This window comes from Podarcis filfolensis (genome assembly GCF_964270895.1).
Source record: "Podarcis filfolensis genome assembly, chromosome: 8".
Classification (NCBI taxonomy): Eukaryota; Metazoa; Chordata; class Lepidosauria; order Squamata; family Lacertidae; genus Podarcis; species Podarcis filfolensis.
Window position 1 is genome coordinate 2,363,193 of NC_139611.1, and position 24,038 is coordinate 2,387,230.

Sequence of the window (24,038 nt, forward strand, 5' to 3'; positions counted from 1 at the left end):
ACCTGAACCTGAGAAATAGAATGGCTGAAGGCTTTGCCCTGTGAGAAGCTTCAGGGCGCATTTTGCTCTTGGCTGTGGTGAATTTGCTACATCTGGGATGTGCCTTAATATCCTGCTGTTGCTGGCATGAGCAGCAGTTGGTGATGATGGGAGTTTGAGTCCAACCACATCTGGAGGGCATCCCTGCTCTAAACCTCACCTTGGTCATTCCTGGATAGATGGGCAATTGACCAGAATAAAAGCACAGTGTAGATGCAGAACAAAATTGCTTTCATCCTGCTTCCTTTCAGTAGAAATTGGATGCTAAGTAAAGAGATGGTTCAGACAGATCCAGCATAGGTTGTGCTCCATCACCTGCTGGGCATTATACGTTAGAAAATGTCAATTCCCCAAGCTTTGCCTGTGCTTGTTCCAGCATTCATTATTATCTTGGGGTCTGAATTGTTCTTTCTGGACATTGTGCTCGAGAGAGGAGCCTTCTCTTCTGCTTTGTGTCACAGCCTTCTCTTCTGCTTTGTGTCACAGCCTTCCTCTTCCTCTAGCGGGACCTACAGCTGCTTCCCAAAATAATAACCTGAAAGGGGCTAACAATGGCATTGTCACCTGGACACTCCAAGGATGGCTCCTGTTGCTCCCACCATGTGGCCGTGCCAAGTGTTCACCAGACTCTGGAGGAGATGGATTTTGAGAGAGGTACAGAAGCTCAGGGGCATTGAGTCTGTTGTGGGTCTTTGGAGGGGTGAGAAGGGGATAAGGTGATGAGCTTTAACTAAAACTCTCTTTGCCTCCTTATCCTGTCTGGAGGAGAGAAAAAAGATAAGTCATTATGGTCCAAAGCAGGGGCGGGAAGGCCTCTGGCCTAGGAGCCAAATGCAGCTGTCTGAGACTCTTCCTGTGCCCCTCCTCTTTCCCAACCACTCCCTGTCTCCCCAAGCTGCACTTCACTGGCCCTGCATTGCACACCCTTGTTTGGCTGCAATGCATTTTGGAACCCTGATAATGCCTCTTGCTTGCTGGTTGGAAGATAGAGAGGGGCACTGAGAAGAAAATAGTGATAGTTTCAAACAATGGCAGAGGTTTGAGTAAAACAGCAATGATAAGACATTGAGAGGGGAAACTGGTAGTTCTAAACAATGGCAAAGCTTTGAGTGGAGCAAACAGGGAAGGACACAGAGGGAAAATGTGGTGGTTTAAAACAAGACTTGAGGGCAGAGACACACGAGTTGAGAAATAGTTTGTTGTGTTAGCTTTTTGTGTTGTACCCATAGTCAGGTAAATTACGTTAGGTAAATGCAGAGTGGTGATGAGGCACAGGGCTGCTCAATGGCAGACTAGTGCCAATATAAAGATAAATTGAAATTTATTTATGTGTAGGGATTTGGTGTGCTGCTCTGAATGGAGACCTTGAGAAGGTCAAAAAGCAGATCCTAAACCGCAGTAATCCCAGCGAGCCAGATCCCTTTGGATACACAGCTTTGGTAAGCGTCCAAGGTTACTGTGGGGGTCAGATTTCAAAAATACATGAGAATGCAACCATACAAGAGAGTTGGCTACTAGTGTCCCCTGCCAGGTGTCCCAACAATGCATAGTGCCTGCACCTTCTGTCTTTTATGAGAAGGAGGATGCATCTGCTGTCATGTGGGCTCCATTCATGCTGGTGTGACATCACAGTGATGTCAGGTGACCTCTTTTTGCCTGCAGAGCCATGCACGCAAAGGCACAGTTATTTTCAAGTGCTGAGGATCAGCTGAGGGGGGAGGGCCGTCGCTCAGGGCCAGATCGCCTGCCTTCCATGCAGACGGCCCCAGGCTCAGTCCCTGGCATCTGCAGGTAGGACTGGGAGAAACCTCCATCTAGAATCCTGGAGAGCTGCTGCCAGTCAGCACAGACAGTACTGAGCAAGGGGGGTTGAGGCAGCTTCCCCTGTTTTCTGTTTGCAAAGCCCCAGACATCGTGCTGTGCAGGTGCCTCCCCATTTGACCCACCAGACTGTTTCAGCCAAGCCACACACACCTGCCCAACACGGAGGTGGCTGCCAAGCCACACACACCTGCCCAACCCATGATTGCAGGTGGCTGCCAAGGCCCTTTCAATCCAGCTGCATCTTCAGCTGCCCCACATCTTACATCAAGTGGGGGGCAGGGGAAGGTGGCTTGCCTGAAATGGCCCAGACCACCCCAAGATGCCTCGTTTTCTGCCTTGCAGCACTACGCCAGCCGCAATGGCCATTATGACGTCTGCCGATTCCTCTTGGAGAGCGGAGCTGCCTGCAACGCTCAGACCCATGGCGGGGCCACCCCTCTCCACAGAGCCTCTTACTGTGGGCACACGGAGGTGGCTGAGCTCCTGCTGACCTACGGGGCTGATCCAGCAGCCACTGATGACGACGGGAAGACCTGCTTGCACAAGGTGTGGGGTACCGAGTGGCCCCTTGGCCGTTTCATTCATTCGCAGGCAAATGTGTAGTGATGCACCAAGACCTTTGCCCGTAGGGTCACACGGTTGTATGGGCGGGGCCTGAGTGGGTGGAGCAACGCAAGGGACTCTTCCCTTTCTCCAGTCAGCTGCCTTCTGGCCATTCAGAAGTCGCCCACACGTCTCTTTGTTCAGGCAAGCGTTCTGCAAGGAGGGTCACAGTCCCAGGGCTGATTCCAGACAAGCCCTGAGGAAGGCAGAGTCCCTGCCCCTCCAGTTCCTAATGGGCTGTGGGTTTTCCTTATTTGGGGGGGGAGGGGAGGGGAGGGGATGCAATGTCCTTCCCTTGCTCTCATTGGCACCTCCCTCCCGTGAAGACCGTCCCGTGAGTCTGGCTGGTCCGTGGGAGGCCAAGGTGGTCTAGAGTACTACAGTTTTTAGAGCATGTTGGACTAGGACCTGGGAGATCAGGGTTGAAATCCCCACTTGGCCATGGTGCTCACTGGATGATCTTGGAGTCAGTCGCTGTCTCTTGGCCTGACCTCCCTCATGGGGTTGTTGGGATTAACTCTGCAGGCAGGGGAACTATGTACTCCACCTTGAGCTCCTTAGAGGAAAAAATGTGGGGCTATAAATGCAATAAACAAGGGACAACCCTTTGCTCTCAGCTTGCCTGAGGACCCCTCCCTCCCTCCCTCCCTGCAGGCAGCCGAGAATGGACACGGAGACCTCTGCCTCCTCTTCCTGGAGCACAACTCTGACCTGAGACGCCTGCAGGACAAGAGCCTGCGCCGCGCCTGCGATTTGGTTCCTGACAAGAACGAGGACTTGAGGAAGCTTCTGGAGTAGGGAGCTGATTGTTGAGGAGACGAGGTGTTCTCTTAAGCAAGCATTTCCACCGTCCTGCTAATGTCCTCTGGTATTACAAAGGCGTGTGTGAACCAAGTCCACTTTTGAGCTGTATCTGTGTAGGAGGTGTAAGCAGTCTCACAGTTCTAATTGCTCCTCTTCAAGGCCTGGCCTAGATTTTGGAGCCACCAAAGTAAGAGGGGGCTATGACTGTGACTCTGGGATTATGCTGGGGTCCCTGTGGTTGCTGAAAGAGAGTTTGTGGGGTATGGGAGGGCTACTCCCACCCCTCAAAGCAGCTGGATCTTGGGAATGGCCATTGTTAGGCATGTGGGCTTCCTCAATCAAGCTCCTTCAGCCGGCTTACGGCGTCTGTCCCTGGATTTGGGGCTCTGGGAAAAGTATCCGAAGAAGGGTGCATTCACACAAAAGCTCATAGCAATAACAAACTTAGTTGGTCTAAGGTGCTTCTGGAAGGGATTTTTTATTTTGTTTCGACCTTTGTTTCACCAATTTTTCTTCTAATTTCTTCATAACTGTAGCCTTCTTCACTTAATAGTACTATTCTACATCACCACCTGGGTGACTAGTCAACTCTTTGCACCATTTCTTTAATTTTATTATGTTTTACAAGCTCACTAAATGAAAGAACAAAAAAAAAACCCAACTAACCTGATAGCAATCACATAACATACTGACAAATGTCCTCCTTATTTATGTTGTAATAAATAATCCTTCATAAAAGTTATTGCACTACATTCTTCATTAAATTATCTTCCTTTCCATTGATATATAATTTTATGGTATTACTCCCAAAAAAGTGGTGTTGTGAGCCATCATTGCCAAAACAAGATGACACCTGATTGGCTCTCTAAACACTTCTTTTTCTGGTTATTTGGCTATAACTTTTGATAATTGAAGAAACATAGTTGCATTACATTCTTCATTAAATTATCTTTCCATTGATGTATAATTTTATGGTATTGCTCCAAAAAAAAGTGGTGTTGTGAGCCATCCAACCTCGGAAATACACTTTCTCCAAAAAGTTTCCACAATTTTGGCCACTAGTGTAGTGCTGTTTAGAGAAGACTCATAGAAAATAACAGGGCTCACTTAAACCCATTGATTTATAATGGGACGAAGTAAGGATGACTAAGCCTGGATCAATAGTATGCATTTTATTTTCCCTTTAGAACTTTCTTCTCACCAGAAGCTTATTCACATGTAATTCCTTATTCAGCTCCATCGGAGAGGCCCAATAACAGTACACACCTAAAGAAAAGCATAGGCTATCCAAAACATGAATTCCAGCTCTTAACAAACAACCACATCCCCACCCTTCCAGATGAGCTACAGCCTGCAGACTCAAAATGGCGAAGTTTGCCCTTTTGGACTGTACCAGCTCATCAGTGTGCAAAAGGAGCTCTGCTGCAGTGACCAAGAGGCCTCTGGCACCAAACCCAGCTCCCAACGGACCCATCCAGTAGGTGGAGATGGCGTCAGAGCCAGGAGTTTGCTTTACGCTTTCACAGAAGTGGCAGGGTAGGGGAGGTGACTATACCAGACATGACATGGGGCTCCATATGAAATGTCCTCCTACTTAAAAAAAGAAACTTCAGTGCAAATGAGGTGGGCCTTTGAATGTGAATGGGGCACCCGTTTAACCCTTTTCCTGCAAGCTCTTTATCCACTAAAAATCAATCCCAGCTGTTTTTCTTGTTACATTTGAAAAGATACATGGGCCCAATATATTTCTTCCCTTGGATGGAACAATGACTGGGGTGAGATGGGGAGGGGATGGTGGATCAGATAACATCCCCCAGGGAAAAGGTTCAGCTGGACATTATCTGCTGCTCCAATTAAATTTGGACCCACCAACATTGTGTGTAGGTGCATTAAAATGTAATTAAGGCCCTAGCAACAGCCTTCCCAGACGCAGTGCCCTCCAGATGTGTTGGAACTGCATCAGCATGTGCTGGCTATGGCTGATGGGAGTTCTAGTCCCAGACATCTGGAGAGCACCAGGCTGGAGAAGGAGCTGTTTCATTTATCTCTTGTGTTGCATCTAATCTGGCTCTTCAAATAGGGCAAGATCAGAACATGAAATGGCCCAGGAGGCTGGACCGTTCTCTTAGCTGGTCTCCTTATGCTTTCAGCTTTATTGCTCATTCATTATTTTACAAAGAGGTCAAACTGGATCTCCATACGGAAGCTGGGAGAGGGCAGGACTGGCCTGCGATGGCATCTTATCCCATCAGGAGGTTGCAGCAGGTGAATGAACTCTTGCTGGCTTGGCTGATCCAGCGCTGTCCTGTAACGGGATACTGTTTATCGAGCAGAGGGATCTCGCTGTGCCCTTGGCCACTGAGATCAGCAAAGGGAAATGAGCTCACCTGTCTCCCCACTTGAACTTTTGAATCAACTTAGTGTTTCCTTTTAAAGAAATATTCCTTGTGACCAAACACTAAATAATAACACTGTTCACACATCACACTACCAAGAGTGTGTCTATATAGATAGAGATTTATAGATACACACACACACATCTAGTCAATAATCAATGCAGTTACCACGGTATCCTATTAATCTTACCGTATGGAAAATATCTTTGTCAACATCCCTATCAATATTTTTAGATATGTAAGCAATGGAAGCCTTTTATATTTGAAATATCCTCTCTCCTGTCACCCATCACAAAATTGAACCAACTCTCTGAATTCATGCATTTCACCGACTAGCTTTTGCATCAACTTTTGACAAATTAAAAAGCAGCTCTCTTCTCCCCCTCCCCAAAACGCCCAATGCCTGCACTTCCTGAAGCAGAATCCTGGAGTGTTTATGTAACCTTGAGCGCTTGGGCAGTGGGAATAGCGTCTCAACGAGATTAAATATCATCCTATCTGGCAGCTATTTCCATCCTGCTCCTCCTGTACCTGTAACATGAACTCTTCAGCCACAGAGAATCTTGGCTTTCAAATTCCTGTAACCTCTTCCCTTCCCTACCTTCTACCAGACCGCAGTAGTTTATCTGTGAGACTTTGACAGCAGCAGAAGGAGGCTGGCAGAGGCGAATGGGGCTCCAGTGCATTCAGCCAGAGGATGGCTTCCGCCCCAGAGGTTTTCAGCCACGTCGCTTCTCCATCCAGCAATATGGTGGTAGAGAGAGAAGCCGTGCAGCCCACAGTAACAAATGAGTGGCGGTTTTGGACACCCTTCGCCAACTTGGTGCTCCCTGGATGCTTTGGATGGTGGTGGGCTGACGACATCTGACCAGCCACAAGTTTCCCTGCCTGGTTTCAGCTGCTCAAAGGTCTTACTTCATTTCTTCAGTAATCCTCTTAAGCGTTATTGATCTCATGCATTTTTGTAATTTATATTCAGTCCATGAGAGTAATTTACTTCTGAAATTTCGCCTCTTGTTGGACCAGCTTATTCATTCATTCATTCAGTTTTTTGGTCTGATATAAAACTGCTTCCTAGGCAACTTACAGACACAATAAAAAAACCCAAAATCCTCAGGTTTAATGGTAAAACAATGACGCATGATCAAACATTGTAGACATAGACCACATCCACACCTTACATGTGAACAGGTGTTGCTTCCCTGCAAAGAATAATGGGAGCTGTGCTTTGTTAAGGGTGTTGAGAGTTGTTGGAGACCCCCTATTCCCCTCGCAGAGCTACAATTCCCAGAGTCCCCTGTGAAAAGGGATTGGTTGTTAAACTGCTCTGGGAGGATCTCTTCTGCTCAACTATCTGCAAATCCACAGGAGGCAGAGGCTGCCGTCTGGGCTGTAGCTTTTTAGATCCAGGCTTCACTCCACCTGCCTGTACACATGGGCACCTGCTCCCCGCTTCTTTAACCAACCCTGAATCCAGAGTGCAAGTTCTGGGGAAGGCGTCCCTGCCGGCAACTGGGCAGGGGCCACAGCACAGCAGCAGAGCATCTGCTCTGGTCCAACCCTCGGCATCTGCAGGCAGATCTGGGAATGTCCCCTGCCTGAAACTCTGCCAGTCTGTGTAGGCAACACTGAGCTTGATAGGCTAATGGGCTGACTTGGTCTAAGGCAGCTTCCTATGGCACTTGGGCCTCCAGCTGGTCCAGGCTTTGTGTGTCAAGGCCAACAACGTTGAAGCGGGGCCGGTAGCTTATTGGCAGCCAGTGCAGCACCCTTGGGAGCAAGTAGCATGGCGGTAGAGAGCCTGTGCCCAATGTCACGGGACTCCCAACGGCTCTGATTTATCTGGAGCTCTTCTCATTCCAAACAATTGCTCACGTTTCCCACTCTGGACCTGGGAATCCCATTGCAAGCTCTGGAAACCTTTAAACTATGACGTTATTTTAGCCCGCGTGACATGGCACCTGAATTATCCAGTTTGCTGGAGGGGAGGGAGAGCTTTGGAGCAAAGCCCAAAGGCAGCCTCCCCCCCCCCCCGGGTGGAATAAAAACAGCTGCTGTGCCTGGCGGCCAAGGAGTGAGCGTTGTGGCTCTGAGGTAGGGGGGACCATGGAGATCTTCAGCATTCAGCAGTTGGTAAGCGATGGAGGGGTGGGGTGGGGGGCTGAGGGCAATCCAGAGCAAACTGGGAGTAGTGGGATGGGCGCTCAGCTCAGAGATGGGCAAACGGCAGGCTGTGACTCTTGTTTTTTTAATGAGAGCCTTGAGTTACACCAGCCACAGTTTGGTGCAAAACAGTCTGGTGCCAGGCATGTGTGCATTGAGAATTAAGGAGCAGGATGTCTCTGTGAGTGTCTGCTCAGCCCAGGAATTTGTGACCAGGACCAGGACTGAGCTGGATTGTTGCAATTGTTGAGGCAATTAGTTAGAACCCCTTGCAGGCATACTGCACATCACCTAGAAATCTACTCAAAGGCTCCAATGTGCTTTATTTCCACACCTGCCATAGACCTTATTTGGGTGGGAAGGACTGCTCCAGACTGCGGGGGCAGGGCGGGGGAGTCACACTCCGAGTGTCGGGCGGTGTGGGTTGGGGTGGCCAGCTATGCATTGCCCCCCAAAGAAGACAAAAGGGCCAGCAGTTTGCCTAACATTTCCATATGGTCATTTAGTTGTATAGATGCAAATTTAGAATGGCGCTCATTTCAATAGGAATGCCGTACAATACAGCCGACCTGCAGGTGATGGGGGTGTGCCTGCTGTAGCTCCACGGTAGCCCACCTGAAGGCTCTAGGGTCAATGCCCCATATCTCCAGGTGGGGCTGAGGAAGTCTCTTGTATGAAACAACAACAATTAAATTTGCTGTCAAGGGACGGGTCGTGGCTCAGAGGTGGAGTATCTGCCTTTCATGCGGAAGGTCCCTAGTTCAGTCCCCAACGGAATCTCCAGGTGTGGGGCTGGGCGAGAACCTGCTTGACACCCCCCCCCCCCCGAATGCTGCTGTCAGTCAGTGCAGGCAATGGTGAGCTAGATGGATCGGTCGAAGGCAGTCTCCTATGTTCCTTTGCTGAATGAGCTGAGACAGTGAACGAACTCCTTCAACTGCCTTATATGTGCAGATGGGAAGGATGTCACAAACAAGCCTGCTAGGCCTGGCGCTGCAGCTGGTGTCTTATTTTGGCTGCTGTGTCCAACTGAAGCTCTGCTTGCTGCCTCATGGAGGTCACCCAAGACCTCTGGGTGTCCTCTTCCCTGGAGACCTAAGAAGGAAGGGAGCCGCTGACCGCGCTGGAGTGACTGAAACTGGGGAGAAAAGAGCCATTCCGTTCATGCTTGGCCTGTGGCAGCAGCAAGGCCTAGAAGCTATCACATTACTCTAGCAATGTTATGCTCAGGCGCTGCGCAGCCGGGGGGGGGGGCTGCCTCAGATGGCACATGTTGAAACACTATTTAAGGGTGTGGGTGTGTTTTCTAACCTGTAGGCTGCCTTCATTATTTCTGGGGTCATCCCTGCCAAGCTTCAGGGGGGTCCTCTGAAAGTGGCGGAGGGGAGAATCAAGAAAGGCAGGAGCAGAGCCTGGAAGGTGCAGCAAGACTTTTTAGTGCCGACCCCAGCAGAAGGTGGGGGGAGGGGGAGGGGGCACCCTTTGGATTCCATCCCAGGCAACCAAATGTATTTGTAATATATATATTGGAAAGGAAGCATAATGGAGGCTTTAAAAGAGGAATGGATTAATTCCTGGAGGATGAGGCTATCAGTGGGTACTAGTGATGGCATAAGGCCATTGCAAGCCAGGAGAGTTTATTCAACAATTAATCTGCTACATTTATAGCCCAACTCCACCCCACCCTCCGAGCTGAAGGTGACACACATGGTTCTCCCTGCTCCTTGTTTAATACAACAACCCTGTGAAGTAGGTGAGGCTGAGAGGCCGTGTCTGGTCCCGGGGCCACCCAGTGAGCTTTGTGACTGAATGTCAGCCCTGAGCTCCCAGGACTGAGCCCAGTTCCACCCCACCCCACTGGCTCTCTTCTGCTTCCCAGAGTCCTGGACCCCCAGTGCTTCTTGCTGGTTTCCCTTTGGGCTTCCTAAAGGCATGTTCTCCAACAGGATGCTGGACTTGAAGGGCTCTTAGGTGTTTGGGTTTTCTGCCTCGCTGCCAACATGTCTCCTGTTGTCTCTGTATGGACATCTCAAGCAGCGCCTTTTCCTTTGGCCAGGGAGAGCGTGAGGCTGGGTGTGGGCAGACCACGCTGAGCTACAAGCAGTCAGGAAATGATCACCCTCTTGCAATGACTGGGACGGGCATGAGAGCCTGGGGGTCATCAGAATGAAGTTTGCCCAGCGGCTGTTCCCAGTCACCTGCTAGTGCCTGGGGATTTTCCACCCTGGAGACGTCCTGCCTCAGGCGCCCAAATGTCTCTAGTCGGCCCTGTGGTGGAGAGTGCTGACTTTGCCCTTGCGGGAGGAGGGAGCATTCGCCGCACATGATGTGTGTTCCTGAGCCAGGGGCTGCTGCTTATATACATATCCATATAAATAGAAGTTGCTTCATCAGGGCCAGGAGGAGCAGGCGGCAGGGAGGGGGGGAATGTTGCAAGTTGGCCCTGGCACCGGGCACCCTTTCCACTTGGTGGGAGAGCAAGGTGGATCAGCAACTTGCAGAAACATATAAACTGGGCTGAGGGAGCAACTGGCTGTAGGCAGGGTGGGAGCTTAAGAGCAGCTCAAGAACTTCAATGGGCGTTCTGGGGCCAGGTAGGCTGCTGTGGATTCTGATGCAACTGAGGTAGATTGTGCACCTTTGGTGCATTTGTGAGATGACCTCCTTAAGTTATTTTGTACACCTGCAAAACCTGGGGCTCTCCCTCTCCCTCTCACCCTGTTTCCCGCCCTCCTGCCCTGCCCTGGTCCATTTTATGAATTCATTGCTGTCATTACTGTCTTCATATCACCTCCTTCCAACAAGGAGATCAAGGTGGGGGACCCAGTGAGTTTCACAGCTGAGCGTGGTCTCCCAGGTCCTAGTGCAACCCTCTAACCGCGGTACCACAGAGGCTACAATCCCAGCAGTGCAGGAAACTGCCTTATAGTGAGTGAGCTCAGTGATGTCAGTGCTTTCAGGCAGCAGGTCTCCAGAGTTTCAGGCAGGAGACATTCCCAGCCCTACCTGGTGATGGTGGGGATTGAACCTGCACCTTCTGCATGCAAAGAGATGCTCCACAGCTGAGCTATTGACACCCACCACCAGAATTTGCGGCCAGAAGGAGGGATGTAGACACTTTGCTGGAAGAGAGGGAGGGGCCCAAGACAGTCCTCATGCTCCTGCCTTTTCCCTTCTCCCGCCAGGTAAGTGGCGAACGACATGACGAGAAAGGGAGAGGTTTTGAAGTGCTGGCAGGAAGCGCGGCCAGGGAGCCAGAGAGATGGCGGTCAGGCCCGGCAGGCGTGTGGGAAGCAGTCAGCAAGGAAAGGCAGAAGGCAGAAGATGCGAAGAAGAAAAAGGTGGGTGAGAAGTTCCACCTTGCTCGTGGGGGGGTGAGCAGGGGCCTGTCCCCCCGCAGCCACAAGGGGGCAATAGTGGACAAGAAGGCTCTTGTCTGGCAAGCCAGCTGGCCAGCTGTTTCTTAGTCCCCCAGCAGTCAATGGGCTAAACAGACAACGCAAAGGTGTGCACCTGGGATCTCTTCACGCAGCTGAGCCAGAGGCTGACCTGCGTTCCCCAGGCATCACGTGGCACTTGAAAGATCAAAGGTGCTTCCAGACATGGGTGATTTCGCAGCAGCAAATCTAGGCAGTTCTGCCTGAAGCTGGAATTGGAAGAGCATCTCTGCTTCCAGATTTCTAACTCAATGTAGTCAACTGGGCAGGTCCACCCCACTTCCCCCCAGACTTCAATGTGGGGAGGGGGAAATGCTATGGGACTATTGTATGTGGGGAAAGGACTAAATACTCCCTGCACTGTATTCTCTGAATGTGATCACCACACACACCCTGCTTCCTATAGCAGTTTGGAGTATGTGTGTAAACCGATGTAAAGGCAATGATATTTGGGAAGGAGAGAGTGAAAGTGATAGAGCTGATTCCTACAAAAGAGAGGCAGGCCACAGAAAAGGAAGTGGCTAGAGCACATTCTAGAGGATGGTTGAGCAATCTATATGAATACAGATCTGGAATAGCAATGCAATGGCTCGTCTACACCAGTGTTTCTCTCTCTTTTTTTTAATATATATATATTTATTAGTTTTCCCAAACTAATAAAAACTATACAAAACAAACCATCCAATTTATCACCAACATCTTTTTTTTTACTTCCATCAACATGTCAGATAATTCTCCGTCTTAATCACTTCTTACACATTTCTTAATTTAATATTACACTACAATAATATCCTAATTTACCTTATTTTTTAAACAATATTTCTACCATACATTCTCAGAGAGCTTCCTGAAAGCTTACAAACGTTATCTGGTCATCACATATAGTTTTCATATAATCTGTGAATTTAATCCAGTCTTCAGTGAATCTCTGGTCTCGTCGGTTCCGGATCCTTCCTGTTAATTTATCAAGTTCTGCGTATTCCATTAATTTCATTCTCCACCAGTGTTTCTCAAACATGGGTCTCCAGCTGTTGTTGGACTACAACTCCCATCATCCCTAGCTAGCAGGGCCAGTGGTCAAGGATGATGGGAGCTGTAGTCCAACAACAGCTGTAGATTCAAGGTTAAGAAAAACTGGTCTACCTTCGGGGAGATTATGGTCTGGATGCTCTGCTTCTATTAAATGTCACTGAAGACTGAATCCTCTTTATGCTTTGATCTCTTAGCCCTTCAAGGGCCACAAGATTCTGTCGGCTCTCTTGCACTTATTGATGGATTGAATTTATATCCTGTCTTTCCTCCTAAAGGAGTTCAGGGCAGCAAACACATTCATAACAAAACATTTTTTTCAAGAAAGCAACAGACAATTGGGAGCCTGAAAGGGCACTCCTGATGACTCCTTGGCTTGTGTTCGGTGCCTTTTACATTTGGCACGGCATGCAGGTCTCTCTCTGGGTCTGGTTCTACTCGGGAGCTCTCAGTCGGAGCCCCTGCGTGGAGCCAGGTCCTGCCCAAAAGCAGTTGCAGCTGTTCCCTGTCAAGGGGATACCAGGCGGGTGGCTGCACCCCAAGTGGCCCACACGGGTTGAGGGCTGTCAGCATCCTGGCCAGTGGCTGGATCCCACTCTCCACCCCTGGTTTACTGTGAAGCAATGTGGGGCAGTCTCCTGAATACAGTGAGCACCAGGAAGAGTGGCAGGATAAGTTGAACTGTGGCAGACAAGCAAACACCTCCCTGCACAAACCCCACTGAAATGAATGGAAGCTTTGCAAGGGGGTGCGGCAAAGCTCTCCCACTGGGTGTCCCAGGCCTCCCCTCCCCCACTGCGGCAGGTGCTGTGGGGGAAGCCGGTTGCCCACACATCTCCTTTCCCCCGTCTCCTTTCCAGCTTGAGACACTCAGCAATTCCAGGCTGAAGCTAGACAGCCTGCAGGACTTGGAGGCGATTGTCAAGCTTCGCAAGAATAAGAAGAGGTTGAAGAAAGTGGTCCGCCCCAAAGAACGGGAGCCAGAAGTGATGGTGAGTCTCGCTTTGCCAGAAGACTGTGTGCTGCAGCACAGGGGTAGCCTTGACACACTGCTTTGGAGGGAGGGGGCTGCGCTTCCCCTGCAAGAGGAAGTCTGTGGCTTGGACCTAGCTTGGCAGGCATTCATCCCCCAAAGGTTCTTGCGTTGGTGCACCACCAATTGCATCTCTTCTCAGAAAAACCTGGTCTTGTCACAGGTATCCGTGCTTGGATAGCATCCCAGATAGACTGCCTGTGATCAGCACTTGCGAGCTACTATGGTGCCCAGGTTACCAACTGGGTCCCATCATAAGACAGCTTCCAATTTATTTTTGGGTGCAATTCAAAGTGCTGCCCCCTTGCAAGCCCTAAATTAATTAGGGGCTGGTGCATCTCTCATAGGAACTCATTCAACATACCCAGGTCCCCTTTATAGGGCTGGGACAAGACATTTTGCTACCTGAAGCAAAGGGCAAGATGGTGCCATCACATTCCACACCTGGAATTCGAGTTTCACCTTCCACACCACCAGCAGGACAGTGTCTTCTGCTGCATCCCTGGGAGCAGAGGCTGGCTTCAGGGTCCCCAGGGGAATGGTGGGAGATGGATGCTCTGCAGATGCCTCCCTCTGCCTAATGTCCCTGCCCATCCACCTTCAGGGCTAAGCAAGTTGGCGGCAGACTGTGCAATGGAACAGCCATATTGTTATCTCTGAGGCACCAACTAAACCTTTCTTTTTATAAGTAAAATTATTAGTAGAATTATTAGTAGTAAAATTATTAATTATTTAAACAGAATTTGTACATTGTTCAATGAAAAAACCCTATTATTATTATTATTATTATTATTAGTAGTAGTAGTAGTAGTAGTAGGTAGCAGTAGTATTGCTTAGTTTTGGGGTGGGGTGAAACTTGGACAAGGCAGACTGAGTGTCCCCTCTCTTCAAAGGGGGACAGGCACCTTGTGGAAAAGCAGAGTTTGACTCCTATCCCTCTCCTCTATAGACAGAGCCTGTGGGTCCAGTGCAGTTTCTTCAAGCAGCACTGGAGAACCGGATTCCTGTCATTGAGAAATACCTGGCAGATGGAGGGGACCCCAACGCTCATGACAAGGTAAAGGGGGTGCTAAGAAATGCAAGCCTCCTGCTTCCATCCGGAATTTGCCTAATGATGAAACAGGGAAAGGGGGGTGGGGTCAGTCCAGGGAGCCTACGGCAAAGGCAAGGATGGCAGCTGGGGTGGAGGATATTAGCGAAGGAATAATCATCATCATCATCATCATCATCATCATTTATTATTTATACCCCGCCCATCTGGCTGAGTTTCCCCAGCCACTTGGGGCGGCTGCCAATCAAGTGTTAAAAACAGTACAGCATTAAATATTAAAAACTTCCCTCAACAGGGCTGCCTTCAGATGTCTTTTAAAGATAGGATAGCTGCTTATTTCCTTCACATCTGAAGGGAGGGTGTTCCACAAGGTGGGCGCCACTACCGAGAAGGCCCTCTGTCTGGTTCCCTGTAACCTCACTTCTCGCAATGAGGGAACCACCAGAAGGCCCTTGGCACTGGATCTCAGTGTCCGGGCTGAACAATGGGGGTGGAGACGTTCCTTCAGGTATACTGGACCGAGGCCGTTTAGGGCTTTAAAGGTCAGCACCAACACTTTGAATTGTACTCGGAAACGTACTGGGAGCCAATGCAGATCTCTCAGAACTGGTGTTATGTAGTCCTGGCGGCCACTCCCAGTCACCAGTCTAGCTGCCACATTCTGGATTAATTGCAGTTTCCGGGTCACCTTCAAAGGTAGCCCCACGTAGAGCGCATTGCAGTAGTCCAAGCGGGAGATAACTAGAGCATACACCACTCTGGCGAGACAGTCCGCGGGCAGGTAGGGTCTCAGCCTGCGTACCAGGTGGAGTTGGTAGACAGCCGCCCTGGACACAGAATTGACCTGCGCCTCCATGGACAGCTGTGAGTCCAAAATGACTCCCAGGCTGCGCACCTGGTCCTTCAGGGGCACAGTTACCCCATTCAGGACCAGGGACTCCTCCACACCCGCCCGCCTTCTATCCCCCAAAAAGAGTTATTCTGTCTTGTCAGGATTCAACCCCAATCCGTTAGCTGCCATCCACCCTCCAACCGCCTCCAGACACTCACACAGGACCTTCACCGCCTTCACTGGTTCTGATTTGAAAGAGAGGTAGAGCTGGGTATCATCTGCATATTGATGAACACCCAGCCCAAACCCCCTGATGATCTCTCCCAGCGGCTTCATATAGATATTAAAAAGCATGGGGGAGAGGACGGAACCCTGAGGCACCCCACAAGTGAGAGCCCAGGCATCTTGAACACTCATCCCCCAGCACCACTTTCTGGACACAACCCAGGAGGAAGGAGCAGAACCACCGTATAACAGTGCCCCCAGCTCCCAGCCCCTCTAGACGGTCCAGAAGGATGTTATGGTCGATGGTGTCAAAGGCCGCTGAGAGATCCAGCAGAACTAGGAAACAACTCTCACTTTTGACCCTAGCCCGCCGGAGATCATCAACCAGGGAGAGAGAGGCAAATTTGCCCAAGATATATTGGTGTCAAGAGCCAAAAAGCACCTCCCCTTTTATTCAGCCTTAAAGGGCACAATCCCCTGGGACGTTCTCTTGCACAAGCCCCACTGAAAGGAACCAACCTGATATTGCGCAACTCTCACTCACTCTGCAGGAGATCTCTGGGGAGTGTGGTTGTTTTAGATCATTTCACTTAAGTCCACTTAAGTTCGCTGGAATCAGCCCCCCCCCTCACCCCGGTCAGGTCTCTCTGACCCCCAAATTGCTCCCCAGGATTCTCTCCGCTGGAGGCAGCTGCCTTGGTTTTCTTTGGTTGGATTGAATGGTCTTATGGGGAACCCCCTTTAGACGCGCAGTTATGAAACACGCAATTAGCATTTCCCTTCTTCGTCCCCTGCCTGCATTATAAGCACTTCCACATTCCTGATGCATTAGACCAAACAGCAGCAAAAAGCAGTTTGCCAGCTCTGATGATAAAGACTCAGCATATGCAGCTTTGCATTCCAAACTCACTTAAGTCACGGCACTACTGAGGCTCCCGGAATAAAATTGAGTTTGCTTTTCCTCCTGCCCTGATGCAAAAGCACATTTACTTTGGAATAGCCTCATTTTGGTAGAAGAGGATAATATATTTTACAGTAAAAATAACAACATGAGCTCAGGCTTCCACCCCCAACTATAAAAAATAAGTTGAAAGGAAGGATGTTGCTGCGGTGATGAGCGCCAGTTCTGGAGGGGCCTGGGGTACCGCTGCCAGCTCAGGGACCAGCGTCGGGCCTTTTGGTCACTTCTTCTATCAGCTGCCACTTTCTGGGATGGTCATTTGATTGCCCCCCCATGTGCCAACAACCCCAAGATCCAGCCGCAGATGCACCATTGCCTCACTAAAGCCATCCCTAAAGGCAGCACCAGCTGCCTCACTAAAGCCATCTTAGTTGATTCAATGCATGAGTTTGAGTTGATTGATTACATCTGTCTAAATCTGCATCAATGGAAAACCATCATTCCCAAAGGATGGTTTTAAAATTCCAGGTGTTTTGTGCCAGGCATCACCTCAGAAGTGTGGTTCTTGCTTCTCTCTCACGCGATGAATGGTTGCTAAGATGGCCCTTTGCTATCTGCAGTTTTGATAGGTGCTTGTATCAAAAATATACATCCACAAGAGTGCAAGTGGAGCGTGGCTGCAGGATCAGGCCAAAGGCCCACCAGCATCCTGTTCTCTTAGTGGCCAAGCCAGATGTCTCTCTGCGTGCGATGGCCAGCAGCCGCCATTCAGAGTCATGCCAGCCCTTGTGGCCAGCAGCCAAGGAGAGCCTTGTCTTCCTCCATGAATTTGTCCTGTCCTCTTGTAAAGCCATCCAAGTTGGTGGCATCACTACATTGTGTGGGACAGATTCCATCGTTTAACGTCTGTGTGCAGAGCCTGCTGCAGGATCAGGCCAGTGGCCCCTCTAGTCCAGCATCCTGTTCTCACAGGGGCCAGCCAGATGTCTGTGGGAATCCCGCAAGCAGGCTCTGAGCACAAAAGCCCTCTCTTCCCCACTCTTGATTCTTGGTGTCTGGCAGTCAGAGGCAGACTATCCCTGCACAATATGTTCACATGGAGATAGTTGCTCAGCAACTTTTTAAGCTGCATTGCACCAGAAGCAGACAACCCCCTGGTGGAAATAAAACTTCCCCTTTGGTGTTCCCCAGCTTCGTTCACTACGAACCCCAAGATTTTGGGTCCCCTCCATACAGGTGCTGAACTTTTGTAGTCGTTTCATGGGTTTTTGTAGCATGAACCCCACGTTTTGTAGCCCCCCAAACTGAGTAATTGATATACAGTATCAACTATGAACCTCTGTTTGATGTATCAAAAACCTACAAAACAACCACAAAACTTTGCCATTGGTTTGGAGGGGATTCAAAATGTCATGGTTTATGGTGAATGAAGCTGTCTTCCCCCAACCCCAAAGTAACAAATGCTTGTCAAAGCTGCTATGTGGCTCTGATCACCAGTTTCTCTGTAGGCAAATGTGTTTCACTGCAGGGGTAAAATCCCCTGCAAAGGAGAATGCCCTCCCTGCCACATTCTTATTCCAGGTCCGCCTACCCTGAAGTGTTTCCTCTGCTGGGCTATAAGCCTGGCAGTGAGGGTGGAGATACCCATGGAGAGGGGGAATCAGCGGAAGGGAAAAGCTTAAGCGCCCTTCTTCCCAGCAGTTCTCCCCTGCAAACATCCCATTGCCCTGTCCCTCAAGTCGCATGACTTTGACAAAGGTCTGCATTTGCTAGAGCAGCCCTTGTCAACCTGGTGCTCTCCAGTGCTGGCTGTGGCTGATGGGAGTCGTAACTGAAACCGTCTGGAGGGCACTAGGCTGGCAAAGGCTATCCTAGAGTAATGTGCAGTTCTGCACTAGGAAGGAGATCCCTTGCCCCAGGAGATGCTGTTTTGGCTTGATGGGCTGTGCCAAGTATCCATCACAGAAGACCCTCAGGGGTGGATGTGAAAGGGGTGGGCAGGCTTGCAGGGTGCCGAGCCGTCAAACCAAGGTGCTCCTTTGTGTGTCCTCCTGCAGTTCAGATGTACAGCCCTGCACCGGGCCTGCTTGCGGGGCCATGCAGAGATCGTGGACAAGCTTCTGGAAGCTGGGGCCAAGCTGGAGCCAAGAGACATGGTGAGCACCCAGGGATTCCTGACACTTGCTGCTGGAGAAAACATACCCATCAGTCGCTACTTTAACTTCACTCACTGGCTTAAAAACGCTAAAAAGCAGGAGCAAGCCAGGTTGGCTGTCGTCGGGGCCATGATTCCAGCCCAGAAGACAGGCATGCGCTCTCCTGCCTTGTTGAAGCTCTAGTGGTTGAAGAGGCAGGGAGGGAGAGGCTGGGACCCTTTCCAAAAAGTAGGAAGGGTACACCCACCCCACCATTCTCTTTGCCAACCTGGTGCCCTCCAGATGCTTTAGAGCACAGCTCCCAAGAGCCCCAGGCAGCACGGCTGCATGATGCTGAAGATGCTGGGATTTGTAGTCCGAAATGTGGCAGGCGCCTATTGGCGAAGGCTGCTTTATGCCACAGACTGCCCTTCCCCACCTCCCCGCTCCTGTGCAGCCAGACTTTCTTGTGCCCCAAATGACCTTCTCCCTGTAATGAGTGGGCTCTGCTTTGACGCAGCTGGATGCGACCCCTGTGCTCTGGGCCTGTCGTGGGGGGCACCTGGAGATCCTCAAGCGCTTGATGGGCAGGGGAGCCAAGATCTCCACACGGGACAAGGTGAGCAGCCTCAGCCAATGCTGCCTGCCCCATCTGGGGGGCGCTGCCTCCGTGACGGAGTCCCCACCAGGACAACGGGGTGGGCTCTGAGGGATTCTCTTTCTCTGGCAGCTGTGGAGCACCCCCCTGCACGTGGCCGTCCGGACGGGGCACAGCGACTGCGCAGAGCACCTCATTGCCTGCGGGGCAAACATCAATGCGCAAGACAAGGTACAAGATGGAGGGGGGGTGGCCTCTGCCTCTGGGCTGTGGGGAGCAGCTGGGGTGGCCAAGCCCTCATTCTGGCTCTGCCCGAAAGTCTGCACTGCTTTTGGGAGGGGAGCTGGCAGCAGTAACCCTCCTGAGTTCAGCGGCTGAGTTCTCTCCCTGCCGCCAGAGGAACTACGCCTCTGAATGCTGGGAAGCCCCTGCGAGGAGTGAGGGGCTGCTCAGGTTTCTTTGGTGTCTGGATGGCCATTGAGGATGGGATGCTGGACCAGATGAGCCTTTGGCCTGATCCAGCTGCAGGACTCTTCTGATGGTCTTTCCTTCCAGGCACTTTCAGAAATGGCCCTTGCCTCACAGTGAGCTCTTTGCTTTCGCAGAAGGAATTATGCAAAATAAAAGCAATTGTGCTTGTTGGCATAATATATGCAAGACACAGATTTTTTTTTATCTGACACACTCTGCACACAGCCCTCCTTTTACTGACTTGGAGCATTCATCCTTCTAGCCCAGGTCAGTTTGTTCATTTCCATTTTCCGTGGGTCCTTGAGACTTCCAGCGGGGCTTTTTCCTAGCCTGGGATCCTTTTGCATGCAAAGCAGCAGCTCTTCTGCCAAGCTAAGAATCTGCCCTTAACTGGCCCTGGTGTGGGGGAGGCCAGGCACACTTACTCTGCCTCCCCATGCCCAGGAAGGAGACACGCCCCTTCACGATGCAGTCAGGCTGGGACGCTTCAAGGCTGTGAAGACGCTGCTGATGTATGGGGCAAACCTGGCCATCCAGAATGAGGTGAGGCATGGACAGCGGAGAGGTTTTACCACCCTTTCAGAATGGGCAGTAGGCAGGGAAGAGCCTTGGGCCCCCAGAGCTTGGGCGGGTCTGGTGGCACTGTTCCTTGGTGCAAATGTACCATTTGCTTTCTACACCACTCTGAGGCCTAGTCTATTGTAGGCTCACTGAGTCTGTAAACTTGTGTCTGGGCTGTATCATAGCAGGTGATAGCTTCAGATGCTAAATGCTCCTGCATAAAAGGGCCCTTCACATAGAAAGGTAGCAGTTCAGGGCAAAGGTCAGTCTATAACCCTTCTCAGCACCATGTAACTTCCCAGTATAGAGGGCTTTTGTAATGAGTGTCCATACCTGCACTCGGAAGCCCAGGCAAATTTACTGGCAGAGTGCGAACTAAGCTGATGCCCAATGAGGACGGGTGGAGGGGGCTGCTTGGGCGAGAAAAGCCCCCGTTGCCTGCCTTCTGCAGCCAGTGGTGGGCCTGTGCCATAGCCTGTCATCCCATCTGTCAAGAAGCCCAAACAGGCTGAGCCTATAATGTGGGGAGCAGGGAAGCTGCGGCTGCTGCCCTGTGGTCAGTCCTGCCACAACACCTGGCATGTCTCAGTCCCCCACCCCAACAGAGAGATTGGAAGGCTTCTTTCTGCCTCTTCCTGGCCTTCCAGCTTGAGAGGCAGGCAGAGCTGTCTGATGCCGTTTTTTGTTCTGGCAGGAGGCGGTGACTCCAGTGGACCTGGTGAAAGACTGGCAGATGGGCATCCGAGAGACACTGCAGGCCTGTGCCAACCGGCAGCGAGGCCCCCTCAGGAGCTGCTGAGAGTGGGGGACCTTGGGTGGTGGGGTGCTGGCTCTGTGAGCTGACATTCCACACGACCCCTCTACCAGCTGGGGACCAACTCACTCCCCTTGCCCTTCAGCAGATATGCCCCCACCCCGTCATGACTCTGGTGCCAGCGGGGCACCAGGTACTTATTTGGTACCCTCAGGCTTAGAGGTCATTCCCGAGGCCTCCCTCTTTTGTCTCAACAGGCTTTGAGGGTCAGTTTTCTGCTCCTCAGAGTGAGCTGGGAGCCAGCCATGCTGGGCCTGTCTCCACTTGCTCTTCCTGGTGGAGCGACAAACTCCCTCCCTCTTGTGGCTCTCTGTGGAGGCTGTCACCCGAGGAGAAACTAAGGCACAAGAGATGGCACTTGGAATCCTTGTGGCTGTGATCTGGGGCATGTGTGGGATGACGGCCTTTCTTTGGAAACAGGGAAGTCCGCTGTCCTCTCTGGCCAGTGAGAAGGGTGGAGGAAAAGGCAGGCTTTTATTACAGGGAGGTGGGAACTCCCAAAGCAGCTCTATCAGGCAGGGCAAGCGGGAGGTGAGGGGAATGCTGCACAGGAGCACCCAGGAGGGGGGCTGCAGGGCTATTCTCCCCCACCCTGCCAGACATTAGGCAAAGGACAGGATGGCACACTAGCCTGACTCTGCTCCCAGAAGCTGGTTGTTAATGGCAGCCCACTCTCACTTCAGTGCTGGTGATGGGCGGCACACAAGCTTAGAGGGTGCAGGGCAGGCCATGGAGCACACAGCTTTTCTCCCAATGCTCCACTGCTCCGCCTGGGCCTGCTGCAGGGCATTAGCTGCAGCAATGGGTAAGAGCGCAGCGCATTGAACTCACCTGCTGGAGCAGCCAGCCAGGGCGCTCGCAGGTGAGGGTGTGCTGAGGCATTGGGAAGAGCCAAAGTAGCCAGCCAGCCACCCCGCCAGCCGGAAAGCATCACCGCCGGGAGCTCAGGAGGAACGTCTGGGGAGGGCAGGAGCTGCCCCTCTTGTACTGCGCCCCCTCCCCATCTACTGCCTAGACGGCCTCCTCACTCTGCCGCATGATAGGGGGACAGAGAACTTGTGATGGCTGCCCTTCCCAAGTGCCTTTCACTTCTTAACAGTTCTGTTGGGGCTGAGAGTCCAAGGAGGCCTTGGAGGAAAAGGCAGACAGCTTCTGCCTTTCACAGATCCTGGAGGCCACCTCTGGAGCTTAGTTGCAGCCCTCCCTGGTTCAATGGTGAGGACTGGAAGCAACTTCCTTGTAGACTGGGGAGCCATGCCTGAGACACTTTGGCCACGGCTGGTTATGAGAGAAACCTCTGCTGGCCTCCAAAAGCAGAAACAAGGATCCTCTCAGCTGCCTTAATTTCCCCTTTGAGGCATGAGGGAAGCACCCCAGCTCTTTCCTGTCAAGCATCCCTGTGCCTGTTTCCTTGGGAGACGCCCCAGGGTGGGGCTTTGCACATGCCACAAAGGGCAGAACCTCTTTGCTCCCAGCCCTTAAAAGGTGCCAGCGGCTGCCTCCTCCTTGCCATTCCCAGCCACTACTGTGGAGCCACATGCCTCCAGGCACGGCCCTCTCATTCCTGGTCGGTTGGAGAAGCAGGATCTTGGCACTGCTGGTTCAGGCCATGACCCCCCAACCAAAACATGATCCTCAAAGGATTTATTCTCTGATGCAAAATGGATCTCAAGTGCTGCAGGTTCCAGAGTTTGCACACTGCTGGCACAGCTCTTCTTGGCATCATCCCCTTACTGTTGTTGTTGTTTCTGGAGTGTGCAGAGCAGCTCCCTGACTTTCTGCTAACTGACCTTCACCGTGGAACTGGGTTTCACGTTCCGTATACCTGACATACATACCTGTTGATGGATTTTTTCCAAGGTAATCAGTGAAAGAGCCCCAGAGCCAGGATGGGCATTGCCCTTCAGTGTCTGGTTACCACAATGGTCTACCTTGTTGACCTTGCTGTCTGGTACATGGGTCACACTGGACTCTGGAGAATGAACTTTTAATACATGTCTGTGCCCCTTCCGTGGGACGCGGGTGGCACTGTGGTCTAAACCACAGAGCTAGGGCTTGCTGATCGAAAGGTCGGCAGTTCGAATCCCCACGATGGGGTGAGCTCCCGTTGCTGGTCCCTGCTCCTGCCAACCTAGCAGTTCGAAAGCACGTCAAGTGCAAGTAGATAAATAGGTACTGCTCCAGCGGGAAGCTAAACAGTCTGCGGACAAACGCCAGCTCCCTTGGCCTATAGAGCAAGATGATCGCGCAACCCCCGAGTCGTCCGCAACTGGACCTAACGGTCAGGGGTACCTTTATGCCCCTTCCATTCTGCAGAGAAATGTGCAGAGGGGATTGGAGGAAATTACTTGAATGGATCTTTGCAAACCAATGTGAGGTCTCAATTCTTCTCAAGTTGATCTTGAATCTAAATGTGTCGAAAACAATGTTCTAGCCTCTACTTTTTTGGGGGGGAAATTCTGACAAATTCAAGCAGCTCTGGGCAGCAGCACGTGGCCATCTGGAGGATGGGCTCTCTTTGCCAATCAGGTGGTGGAACTTTCTCAAAGGCTGTTGACCTTGACATTTCTGGCGCTTCAATCTGTGAAAAGACAGCCCTCCTCTCCCCCACAGCTGGCATGTCAAACGACGCCCTACTTAAGGGACTGCGTGGGGCTGACTATGGATGGCTAAACCCCAGTCACCCAAAAGGCTTGTGTTTGTTTTTTTGGAATATGAAACTGATGCGATTCCTCTTTGAACAAGAATAAATCACTGGAAGGCCTGGCTTTGTGCGCAGTTTTGTGTTTTAGGAAAGGGCTGCTCCTGAAATCCTCTCTCTCTCCAATGCTCTGGCATCAACTCTTTCTCCTCAAAGGTTGAAACAAGAAAGGGCCCCCTCTCAACCACTGCTGGTAACCCTACAGCCCATGGCCTCAATCGGGGGTGGGGAATCTTCTGGGGAGCCACATACCTGTGGGGAGGAGGATCAAGGGTGACTGGTCATACGTGCCAGCCACTCACCAATTCATAGTTTTCTACAACTCCTCCCAGAGACCATTTTCACAGATCAAGGACACATTTGAGCCCAGCACCATCTCTTGAGGACAGAGAAAAGGGCTGCTGGGGTGTAGCCTGTGGAA

General features: G+C 51.2%; 2 protein-coding genes across 3 annotated transcripts; both read left to right on the forward strand.

Moving 5' to 3' along the window:
- Positions 1-552: 552 nt before the first annotated feature.
- ANKRD39 (ankyrin repeat domain 39) lies at positions 553-4,008 on the forward strand. The gene is made up of 4 exons (XM_083629739.1): positions 553-693; positions 1,375-1,478; positions 2,206-2,409; positions 3,121-4,008. The coding sequence occupies exons 1-4, from the start codon at positions 591-593 to the stop codon at positions 3,262-3,264; spliced, it is 555 nt and encodes a 184-aa protein (XP_083485865.1). The 5' UTR covers positions 553-590; the 3' UTR covers positions 3,265-4,008.
- A 3,545-nt stretch (positions 4,009-7,553) lies between these two features.
- On the forward strand, positions 7,554-23,682 carry ANKRD23 (ankyrin repeat domain 23). 2 transcript variants are annotated; one of them, XM_083629643.1, is made up of 9 exons: positions 7,554-7,799; positions 11,015-11,170; positions 13,156-13,287; positions 14,278-14,385; positions 18,395-18,493; positions 18,993-19,091; positions 19,203-19,301; positions 19,986-20,084; positions 20,797-23,682. In XM_083629643.1, the coding sequence occupies exons 1-9, from the start codon at positions 7,773-7,775 to the stop codon at positions 20,899-20,901; spliced, it is 924 nt and encodes a 307-aa protein (XP_083485769.1). In that variant the 5' UTR covers positions 7,554-7,772; the 3' UTR covers positions 20,902-23,682. The 2 variants fall into 2 exon arrangements, with proteins under 2 accessions (XP_083485769.1, XP_083485770.1); XM_083629644.1 differs by having other exon boundaries at positions 7,743-7,799; positions 11,015-11,334; positions 12,377-13,287.
- The last annotated feature ends 356 nt before the right edge of the window (positions 23,683-24,038 follow it).

What these genes read in the sequence shown, in the direction of transcription:
- ANKRD39 (XM_083629739.1), top strand. Translation starts at nt 591, where the DNA reads ATGGCATTGTCACCTGGACACTCCAAGGATGGCTCCTGTTGCTCCCAC. An exon ending in GGAGATGGATTTTGAGAGAG is followed by an intron (nt 694 to 1,374) that starts GTACAGAAGCTC and finishes ATTTATGTGTAG; the next exon opens with GGATTTGGTGTGCTGCTCTG. An exon ending in GGAAGACCTGCTTGCACAAG is followed by an intron (nt 2,410 to 3,120) that starts GTGTGGGGTACC and finishes CCCTCCCTGCAG; the next exon opens with GCAGCCGAGAATGGACACGG.
- ANKRD23 (XM_083629643.1), top strand. Translation starts at nt 7,773, where the DNA reads ATGGAGATCTTCAGCATTCAGCAGTTG. An exon ending in AGATCTCCACACGGGACAAG is followed by an intron (nt 19,092 to 19,202) that starts GTGAGCAGCCTC and finishes TTTCTCTGGCAG; the next exon opens with CTGTGGAGCACCCCCCTGCA. An exon ending in ACATCAATGCGCAAGACAAG is followed by an intron (nt 19,302 to 19,985) that starts GTACAAGATGGA and finishes CCCCATGCCCAG; the next exon opens with GAAGGAGACACGCCCCTTCA.